General features: G+C 50.5%; 5 protein-coding genes across 5 annotated transcripts; 3 read left to right on the top strand and 2 right to left on the bottom strand.

Moving 5' to 3' along the window:
• Positions 1-629: 629 nt before the first annotated feature.
• Positions 630-2,322, top strand: A1O5_13242 (uncharacterized protein; the record flags this gene model as incomplete). Its single annotated transcript, XM_007753808.1, has 4 exons — positions 630-1,002; positions 1,077-1,378; positions 1,438-1,559; positions 1,623-2,322. The coding sequence occupies 4 exons, from the start codon at positions 630-632 to the stop codon at positions 2,320-2,322; spliced, it is 1,497 nt and encodes a 498-aa protein (XP_007751998.1).
• Positions 2,323-2,457: 135 nt separating this feature from the next.
• A1O5_13241 (uncharacterized protein) lies at positions 2,458-4,200 on the bottom strand (the record flags this gene model as incomplete). Its single annotated transcript, XM_007753807.1, has 5 exons — positions 2,458-2,707; positions 2,798-2,840; positions 2,975-3,483; positions 3,539-3,821; positions 3,870-4,200. The coding sequence occupies 5 exons, from the start codon at positions 4,198-4,200 to the stop codon at positions 2,458-2,460; spliced, it is 1,416 nt and encodes a 471-aa protein (XP_007751997.1).
• Positions 4,201-4,852: 652 nt separating this feature from the next.
• On the bottom strand, positions 4,853-5,455 carry A1O5_13240 (uncharacterized protein; the record flags this gene model as incomplete). The annotated part of the gene is made up of 1 exon (XM_007753806.1): positions 4,853-5,455. One exon carries the CDS (start codon positions 5,453-5,455, stop codon positions 4,853-4,855), a length of 603 nt encoding a protein of 200 aa, XP_007751996.1.
• Positions 5,456-7,387: 1,932 nt separating this feature from the next.
• On the top strand, positions 7,388-7,980 carry A1O5_13239 (uncharacterized protein; the record flags this gene model as incomplete). The annotated part of the gene is made up of 1 exon (XM_007753805.1): positions 7,388-7,980. A coding segment is annotated over one exon (200 nt), but the record flags the coding sequence as incomplete, so codon positions are not given.
• A 1,065-nt stretch (positions 7,981-9,045) lies between these two features.
• Positions 9,046-10,429, top strand: A1O5_13238 (uncharacterized protein; the record flags this gene model as incomplete). The annotated part of the gene is made up of 3 exons (XM_007753804.1): positions 9,046-9,422; positions 9,482-9,830; positions 9,920-10,429. The coding sequence occupies 3 exons, from the start codon at positions 9,046-9,048 to the stop codon at positions 10,427-10,429; spliced, it is 1,236 nt and encodes a 411-aa protein (XP_007751994.1).
• Positions 10,430-10,740: the final 311 nt, after the last annotated feature.

Here is a 10,740-nt window from a genome sequence, read left to right as displayed (position 1 = left end):
TAAGTTTTTCGTATACTTTTAATACGTTATGAGAGCTTACGAAGACGAAAGTTCTTCTCGAATTAATAGTAACCGTCGATAGTGACGTATTAAGAAGAAAAAAGAGATGGTTTCGGAGAACGACGATACTTCTATCTTCTCTTCGACTTAAGTCCTCGTACTGTAGAATTAGAGGTCGTAAGAGTTCGTAATCTCGACTTTTTAAAGTTATGGGACGAAGTGCTTCGCTTTTATAGAGTGTCGTTTAAAGGATTATAGATAGCGCAGTCTCGAGGCGATTATCTCGAGGCTTCGCCGTCGTTCCCTTAAGTCCGTAACTAGTTATAAGGTTACGTACTAATGGAATAGGCGTTGCTACTAACTGTGAAATGAAGTGTAAAAGTGTATTGGACTATTCTTAATCTATCTAGTCGGGGAGGCTGCTTTTATAGCTATAATTACTAGCGTCTTGGCGTATTTCACACATGGATAAACAGTTACCAGACAACTTACATCCCTCCCTCACTCCCTGACTCTTCGTTTCTACATCAAAATTTTCCGTGGCTCTGATTCAATGACAATGAACACGGCTATTTCGACTGCATGACACTTCAACCTCGAGGCCACAGCCTCTTTTTCTCTAGTTTAACATGTTTATAACGTATACGCATGTGGACCAACTGAAATCCCGCGCCAAAAAATGGCAGGTGAATTCCTACCAGAACCTCCGGCGCAAGGAACTCAAGGCATCCCTGCCAGCGACAGACAAGACTGCGCGATCCAAGAGGCCTAAAGTACTGGCCTGGAACCAAGTCCCAAGGGCATCTGCTAAGCTGCGCTGGGTTCAAAGTACGGGAGGAGCCACGCGAAACAGTTCAGACGACGCTGTCGAGGGCAATGCCGTTGTTGTAGCAGTCCCCGTTGAGCCTCCTGTACAAACAGCTCTGGAGAGTCTTCGTGGTGATCCTTTCAATTCATATCCCATGCAACCCTGCGGCCGAGTGCAGTGGACTGTCGACTACTGTCAGCTCCCCCGACTCTGTCTAACCCACCCAGTTCAGAGGGCATATGGGGAACAAAGAACTAACACTTCCTAGTCACTCAAATATACGCGCCGATGAACGCGGTAAACTATCGAGACAGTCAAGGGGGCAACTGGCTCTTGTCGTACCTCTTCCGGGTCGCCCTGCAGGCCGATCTGCTTTTTGAATCCACCGTCCTTTTCATCTGGAGTCAGCTACCGGCGAGTCGGCTGAGGTCTTCTCCGGAAGAGCACGAGAGAATCTTGATGAGTGTTAGAGGAAGCGTCATGCGCAAGCTCCATCACCGTCTCACTGTGCCGCAGCTATGTTCCGACGATGTGACCATCCATACCGTCTTAGCATTGATGGCAGGAGACGTAAGGTGTCACCTTGCCTACTCTGTTACTGCTAGAGGTTAACACAAGCGATTTACCAGTTTCACCGTGGACATGATGATCATGTCGAGCTACACCGAGAGGGATTGCGGCGCATGGTGGATCTCCGGGGCGGATTGTCAAACAGTGACCTTCAGCCTCAGACCAGATATTCTGTCACCGCGTGAGTCGCATTACCCCCTAATCAGCATCTCGAAATCCAGTCCGTTTTGACATCCTTTTACAGAACCGAGATGATGTGCGACTATGCCATCCGGAGGCGCCATCGCTCCCCCAAGACCAACATCACACCCGACAGCACGCTGACGTATCCCACTCATCCATTCCCCCCCGCCCTGTCGAAGCTCCTGTCACCTCTGCCCGAAGGCTTCAGCGACATGGCCCTGAAAACACTGCTGTCGAACCAAGTCATCCGCCTTCTTTACCGGATGACCAAGACGGTCGAGAAAGGCCCCGCAGAGTTCCCCGAGGACACGTCCATCGCGGTGGAGATGATGCGCTTGTCCATGGAGTCGAACGCCAGCAAACTCGAGAAGGCCATCGTGACGCTCAGTTTCGTGTTCGGGAGGTTCCTCCTGGACGTGGCTACCGCGAAAGACCACCGTGTCAACCACTCGACGCGCACATATCAGTCCATGCAGGAACAGCTGCACAGCCTCTGCCAATCGATATTCGGACATGTCGACAGGGCCGGCCCGGACTTTGTGGCTTGGGCGGTCTTCCTCCTCGCGTCTGCCAGGGCCGATTACGCCGTGCCAGCGTCCGTGCAAGACGAGATCCTCCGACAACTCCCTCTCACGATCCCTGCCGTGAGGCGGTTCGACACGTTTCTGGGCATGGTGAAGAAGTTTTTGTGGCACGAGAAGCTCGTGCCATGTCTGGAGGGGCTGTGGACAAGGATGATGGGCCTGGAAACTTTAAGTTGAGAAAAGCGGAAGTCGAAAAGACCATACAGTCTTGATCACCTTTCTTTTGTTTCTTTTTTTGGGGGGGGGGTTGGCCCTCGCCGCTCTTGCGGCTATGATCCCAGCTCTTCCCTCTCGGTAAGTTACCACCTTGCACTATACCGTGTATCTGAATCCCTTATTGTCCAGCTCCGTGACATCATGCATCCCTCGTTCGATGGCCTCCTTCTCCTCATCAAGATCCGCCACACCCGAAACGGCTGCCTCGCGGTCTCGCCTCTTGTTCTCTGCGAACATGTAGACGTACAAGACAATAATGGCCACCAGCTTGATCGTGTACCCGACGAGCATCTCCACGTAGGCGGAATGATATCGCGGCGCCTCGCTTGACTTGAATGTTTGCGGCCTGTCGTCTTCGTTTCAGTAGCCTGCTATGCGCAAGTTCGCTGTTGGACGTATGATAAAAAGGGGCGCGGATATTCGAACAAGTCCTCACCCAATTATGTTCCCCACGCAATACCCGGTGAAAAGGATCGCCGCTGTAAGTTGTTTTTTTAGTATACCCGGCAACATTGGAGCTGACCATCGTCAAGCTCATGCTGAAGCCCAGGCCTTGGAAAAAAAAACAACCATAACCCGACCAGCCGGCCCCATTTGTTGCTATCTGGCAGACCGACGAGCAGCCCAGATCCAACGATGCAGATCGTGTTTGCCACAATCATGGTGATGCATCGGAGATTCGGCCACCTGGAGCAGATGATGCCTCCACCAAGGAGGGCGACGAACTGGACGGCGCCGCCCGGGATCTGGAGATACTGCGACCCCAAAGTGTCGACATTGAACGATTGAATCACTAGCGACGTGAACTGGGTGATTGCTGAATTCGGAATTTGCGCACCCACGGCCATGATGAACAAGATCCAGGTCTTTGGATCTCTGAACGTCTGCCACATTTGGTAGGACTTGAAATGTCGATTTTTGATGCCCTGACGGTTGGCAGAGACGCGTTTGGCGGCAATCACTTTCTCAGCGTCGGTGAGGAATTTTGCCGTCGACGAGAGATCCGGGAGCATGACGAGGGCCAGAATACCCAGGGCGATGCTGACACTGCCGAATATAATGAAGACGTACATCCAGCGGGGGAGGCCGGTTGTGATATGGCCAACAGCATAGCCAATCAAGCTCGATTTGCTCTTAGTATCCCTGGATTTCAATGGGGTGAGCATAGAAAACTTACCCTCCAAACATCGTTGCGATGCCATTTGTGCAATAGTAGGCCTCCAGTCTCAGGGGCTGCTCCAGCGAGGTGTACCAGATGCTCATAATGAGAATAAAACCCGGGTTCACCACCGACTCAAACGAGCCTCGCAAAAAGCGATTGACGGCAATGCCAGCAAAGCTTGAACAAGCCGGGGTCGTGATCAGGATAATCCCCCATGCGATGGTAGTGGCTCCGATCACCTTTCCAACTCGCAGTCTTTGTAAGAAATAGCCGGCCGGATACTGCGCCCACAAATAACCTACATCGATGAGCAGGGAAAATTTCAGGATCCCAGGCCAGCACTTACCGAAATAGAAGATCGACCCTAACCAGGAGTAGTCTTGGCCGTGTAAGTTCGTGCCTTTCTGTAAACCGTACACACTGGCATAGTTGATGCCATTCTTGTCGAGATATTGCAGCAGGTATATGAGAAAGAGGATAGGCACAATTCGAATGTCAAGTTTGCGTAGCACTCTTTTGGATTCGGCCGGGTCGAGTTCTTGATCATCGCTCTGCTTGTATAGATGGTGGTCATCGTCTAGGTCCACAGAATTCGCAGGGGAACTCGCAATCGTAGCAGGACTAGTCTGGACAGCACTGATCTTGTCGGCTTCGTTTGAAGCTTCGTTGACAGCCATCTTGTCCCTCTGCTGGGGTCAAACAATGTGGTCCAACAAGTGCCATTGACGCTGAGATATAAGTCACTCCTGCGTTTCTTTGGATCTCTCCACGTGGAGCATCGTTCTAGAATGTTACTGCAACACTATCAGCCGTCATCACAAAACGCTCCACAAGCACCATCTCCCCGCCGCAATTCGGTCGTTGCCTTTGGACTCCTGGCGGCCATGATACCATATCGACATATGATCACGACATCGGCTAACGACCAATCAGGAAAGGGATCTCCCTGACAGGATGTATTTGAGCCAACAATTGCATCGACAGCAATCGCATGCATCTCGGTTGGAAGATACACCTGGCAGAGGGAAGAGTCGGTATGTGACCATGGAACCAGCTTTTTGTCGATATAGGAAGGTGAATTTAACTGAGACAAAATCCATCTCGGGGTCCCGGTCCCTAGTCGGCAAACAACCCGATGTCAGCAGTCTTTCAGAGATCCATCTGGCAGGCAAAATCGTGTGTAGGAATCAATCTATTGTATCTCTATCAGCATGTAGTTGTGCTGCGAAAGCAGGCACCCAAATATACGCCACGCAGAAACTCCATGCTCAATTGCGTGGTTTGGGGGGGATGATTAATTAGGCCATCCTGACAAGACTCGTTCGTTTTTCATGTTTTGGTGTGACTCTGCTCAATGCGAGTGGAGTTCCGCTGCCATCTCCATACACTCCACTCGCAAAGACCTTCATCGTCCCAGAGGTCAAGGTCAGCTTGCTCGCGACCTTCGTGGAGCGGTTCTAGACCTCCCTTTTCCAGAAGCCGCCACAACTCCCGAATTTGATCCAGGTAAGCCACACGCATAGGGTATGTCAAAATGACACGAGACGAGGGCCCCGGTGCAAGCCAGCGGAGTATGGCTTGAGAGAGCAGTTCAGGATGCTCCTCTGAGTATATCGTGTCTGCGGCGAGAATTACGCGGGATTTATCCTTATCCGCGTAGTACAATGTACCGTCTTGGAGGGCCAGAGTCTCTGGGTTACTCCAGTCCAGGGAGCCACATTCAACGAGGCCCTTCACTGTGGCCGCGTTGAGTTTGATATTACCAGCCAGTCCAGGCACAATTGATGGGAGGTCTGTGAGGACCACTGGTGATTTCCACAGAGCTGCTGCAGTCAGACCGACAAGACCAGTACCGGCACCGAGCTCCAGGACTGGTATAGGCGCAGGAGAGGAGAGATCGATGGATAGTTTATGGAGCAAGCTCGCGAGCATAAAGGACGATGCCCAGGTCTGCAGACTTAAGCCTTGTGCGCGCAAAGCTGGCTCTGCTATGTTGAGGCAAAGGCGAACACCCCTTCCGCAGGGGATAGAGAAATGTCGAAGCATCTGAATCTCAGTCGGTTTGGCTCAGCTGGACATTTGATCAGGACGATAGGCTATGTATATGTACATGTACAACACTTTTCGTTGGCAAGTTGGGAAATTCTTATCAAAAGATGATAGTGGTCGGAGTTTCTTCGGCACCCACGTGACTACTATACGGACGAGCAAATGGCCAAAATAGAAGCAGCAATTTGCTCAAAGGCACTCACCTTCATACTCTCTGCTCTCGACTCTGCTGCACAACAGCTCGCCACCATCGCTTGTCCTCCAATCCAAGAGTCGCGGTCATCATCATTGCTAATATAGCTCATAGTGACCTCGTTGCCCTAACATATGGTTAATATCGTCCAGTGTCTGATGATGGTGGCTCAACACCTTGATGGAATTCGTTCTGTGGCAGCTCCTCTCCAATGCTCCAGAAACGCGGACAAAAGAGACGCCACGTTGTGGAACCCAATCCGCATACCAGGCTCCATACGAATCAACCTCATGATTCTGTTTCTTAGTCGACATGCCTTTTGGGGTCAGCCCCTGTGCCGGAGCTTCTTCTCGGCTCCTTTGGGTTTACCTGTTCAGACCGGTTTGGTGTCAGGTCCGGTTGAATGCACAAGAAAGGCTAACGCAGATTTATAGTGGAACATCCGATAAGTCCAAGCTGACCTCGATTCTGCTAGGCCGTTGTTTCTCTCCTCAGACTTGAGGAAAATCATCGAAGCAAAGTAATTATATTTCGGGAAAAACAATTTAGATTCGTCACACCCGCGTTACGGAGTCATGGCTTCCTCCCTCTACTTCCACGTTGCCCATGGCGCCTGCTCGGACCAGGCAAATGCAAGATTTTGACGATAAGTCGCGCCGTTAGGCAGTTTGAGGCTCTGGAAGAGCTTGTCAGACTCGAGTCACCTGGGTCTAACCGCACTGATGTTTTCGTACCCTTGATATGACCGAAACGGTCACCTGTTGGTTGAAACCCGTTCTTTTCCGCTTACAAGATGCAGTTCTGACTCTGCGAAGGGTCATGGCATTATCGAGCCCTGGACTTTTGCTTGACGAGGAACTTAAAGCCTGCCCTCGAACCGTTCCCCTTTTCTAGAAAGACCTATCTATCCACTCGCAGAGCTTACTCCTCAAGATCTGATACCTTCTATAGCGGCGGTTCCAGATCAGGAGCTATCTATTGGTTATGTGCCTCGCTAAGGCGGATCTTGTGCCGGTAGGCGATTGGCGAATCACCTCAAGTCGGCTTACCACCATTACGGACTTCTTCGCTTGGGTATTGTGACCCCTGCCTCCGCCGGGACTGTGAAGAGATGTGAATGTCCTCCCTTTTCCGATTCTAAACCATGGAACGGCAACACACAGAGATCGACGTCATGACTGTCACTATCATGACTATCAATCACGGCAAGGGAGTCGCTCCCGAGTCGACCTTACTCCTCGCAAATGTACAAGGCTTCGCCCCAGATCCAGATCGCACTCTTTGAGCATTCCACGTTCTCGTCAAAACTATTCCATGTTGCTTGCTTTACGACCCCTCACTTTCGAACGACCACAAAGAGACCCAGTAACAGTAACCGTGCTATGGCCTCGAGGTTAGCCACTACCAAATTACGATGACCCCCCAAAGAGAGGGCCCGCCCGTCCTCTTCATTATCACTTGTGCAGCAACGACAACAGTGGTGATACTCAAACTTCTTTCCCTTTTTTTATATTTCGACATCGCCCAGCATAGATGATGCACTGCCTCTTGCGGCCTTTATACGTCTCACTCGCACACCTCATCCATTTTAATCCGCCAACGACTTCTAGATGTTGCCTATTGGACAGACCGTTGTGGAATACAAGGCTCTCACAACAACTGGGTGGAACATGCATCTTTGGAATGTCCTAATCATCGGCTGCAATACCTTCGGCTGTCTGCTTGGCTCATCGAGCTTTTCTTCTTGCTCATAAATGCTTGCATCAAGATCTCGATCGAGCTTCTCTACCACAAAATATCATCATGCAGCCACAGCATATGATTCATTCGACTCACCCGGACGACAATCACATTTACCGTCGCCCATACTGTTGCCCTAGTCTTGGAGCTGATTTCCATCTGTCGACCTCAAGTTCGTATTAACAGTCTTACAATCCTGAATTTATCGGTGAGTATATGTGCGGCAACGACATGTTGCCATCGTCTTTAGTGCTACAGCTTCTGTCTTCTCCGGCATCTACGCATCAGTTCTGCCAATGCAGTCGGTTCGGGGTCTTAATTTAACGAGTAACTAGAGGTTTGTCTTGTGTGCCCTGTATTCTGCAGGGCTGATGACGGTTGGGATTGAGATTACACGGATGATGTTCCTTTTCAAAATGACCACCAACTATCTGCTGGGCCAGATAGTCCTGACGTGACTTGGCACGGGTGGCCCATTTCTGTAAGTTGCAAAACTACATGAACTTTAATAAAATGCTAAACGCAGAGCAGGCTTTGACTGGCAGTTGATAGAAGAGGGCGTGAAACCAGTCTTAGAAGCCTGGTCTGATAGATAAACCTAGGCAGAACTCCCCAGAACTATTCAAATGGCGGATGCCATAAGAGAGTTCGAGAAGAATGCCATCATTGCGCCGATTGCTTCTGACATTTCCGGATCTCCTCAATCCTCTTCCCCCAATGCCGGGATACTCAAGGAATCCGCTAATCGGAAATTTGGGAATATACATCTGCTCAGATGGACATCCTCTTAAAGGGGTCATGGTTCAAAGCTTTTGATCTCCAACCCTTTCGGGATTTTCTTAGCGTTGTCTCTGTTCACCATGCGGAATACATGATACGTCAGAACCCAGTAAGTAAAGCTTTAAGCGACGCCGTTGTACACCATCAAGAGGTGCACCGAGGCTCGAAGGTCCTTACAGCTTTCTTGATGCTGAGCTCGCCGCCGATACAAGTGGAGAATGTGGTGGTTTCAACATTGAGGCGCGGAGAATTTCCTTGAGCAGACCTAGAATTCATTGCGTCGATATGGCTCCGGATAAAGAATGGATCCGATCACATCGAATCCTGAGATGCAAGAACTCGGCTCACCATTTCCATGCTAAGAACTAGTGATTGGATATTCAATTGGCTATCATCCAAGTACCAAGTTGCTTTCATACAAGTCTGAAGGCAAACTAGCTTGGATTCCGGGTCGCCTTCAAATTCAATATAGAATTAGAGAAAATGATCGCGCATTACATGCTAGAGAGAAGACAAGGATAGTCTCCATGGTCTCTGAATGAGTATCAAAAGACTTGCGTTGCTCAAGGTTGCTTTGTTGGTTTGAACACAATGATCGACCGGAGGTATTGCTTTGGAAAGTGTTGTGATCCGACGTAGATCTTTTTGCGCAATCCCTCAGCTTCAATCGAGTTCCCAAACTTCGTTTTCAATCCGGCAACAAGACTCTTTCGGTCCTGCCCAGGTCCAGAAGACGGACACGAATCCCATATTCCACGACATGGCGTCTACCGGCCGCGCCTCGAAATCAATAAGCAATGGACTCTCAGCTGTGAGAAGCCGATTTGTTTGTCGAACCTGCAAACATCAACTTTTGCAACGCGAAGCACAGCAGACTCGACAATCCTCAAGCCTGCCTTCAAGAGACCCCATTCGTCGCGCCACAAGCCTCATTAATGAACAGCGCCGCCACGTCTCCTTCAATTCTCTCCTCAGCCGCTCTCCGCCTTCCGAACAGCAGTCGCAGCTTGAAGAGGCCGAGGGCGCCGGGCCGGTCGAGGAGTATGTCGAAGCCACCACCTGGGATGGTCTGGAACATTTGGGCCATCAGGGACATTGGAGAGATCTTCCCGCTGATCCCAAGGACGACTATGAACCGTAAGTCTCCTTTGACCCCAACCGTATGTGCCAGCGATCTAAATCTGGAATTTTTGTAGCTGGCTCGACCCAACCACCGCAGCACCTCTCCAGCGCGACGAATTCCTTTCATTTCTCTACATTTCCATTGTCGAATGTCTCGCATACAGGCACCTTGGCAAGGATCCGACGATTCTTTTTGAGCAAGGTCCGCCCGACTTCCATGGTGATATGACTTCTCTGAAGATCAAGCTGTCGAGCTCTGGAACGGTGTCACATCTGGAGGATCCGTGTGGTGTCTTACAGAAAGCCCGCGAAGCGCCGCGGCCAGAGTCACAGAGACACGAAGAGATTGAACTTTCCATTCCCGAGGTCGAAGAACAGCTCGCTGATGCAAAATTTGACTTCAGCGATCCTCTCACATTTTCTGTACGTTCTGTTCTTGCGCACCCCTAACTGCCCCTTCACGGATTTCTCCTTATCCTCAAGTTGGGCTAATCTGACTCGTTCGGCAATAGATAGTCAAGCGCTTCTCCCAGCTCACCTCCCACCGGGTGCCCGACCCCCTCCTTAACACCGTCTTGCGCGGCAGCAAACCCCTAACCACCTTTGTCGATTTGCTCACTCAAACCGCAAAGCCCAAGCCCAAGAGATTCGCAGAACTGTTGCTTTCCAAGCAGAAAAAGGCACAAGACTTTGCAGCACGGGAGAAACTCTGCGCCGAGGCTGAGGGGACACCATTTTCAGATCAAGCAGGGGAAGCGATCTCTGGACAGTCAAAAATTCCAACCCAGAAAAAAGCGAAGAAGCAGAGGCAGAAATTCCAGCCCCTCGGCCCCAATGTGATGATTTTCCCTCGCCGTGAAACGCAGGTTGATCGCGAAATGGAGGGCGGCCGATGGAAGGTCATCAAGCGTGAGCTCGAGAATCGGGGTCTGCCGGTGTATCCGCTTCCGAAGCTGGTACCCGAGGGTGAAGAATGGAGGAAGGAAGCAACGTCAGAGGGAGTTGTGCAGAGGAACATGTGAATGCAAGCAAATACCCCATATTACCGCAACCACATCGGCTCAAAATATTCTCCCCAGTTGGGCTGAGCCTCCACCCATGAAGAAATCGTCTGGGGTGTGCAATGGCTGGGTTTGGACGGAGACCAGCAGCATACCGCGCCAAAGAACGTAGGAAAGCTATACAAGGGAAAAAGAGACTGTAACGTGGGACGAAATATATTCTCAAAAATGCTCGACCTGACAGCCTAGATTCGATGGAAACGTTCTGTGTGCTCGGTTTCAGCCACCAGTCTTTCGGATGTTTTGTGTATGCCAAACTTTTGTCAACTAAT

This window comes from Cladophialophora psammophila (genome assembly GCF_000585535.1).
Source record: "Cladophialophora psammophila CBS 110553 chromosome Unknown aczJe-supercont1.44, whole genome shotgun sequence".
Classification (NCBI taxonomy): Eukaryota; Fungi; Ascomycota; class Eurotiomycetes; order Chaetothyriales; family Herpotrichiellaceae; genus Cladophialophora; species Cladophialophora psammophila.
Note: the sequence above shows the minus strand (reverse complement) of the source record. Positions and strands in the feature narration are given on the sequence as shown.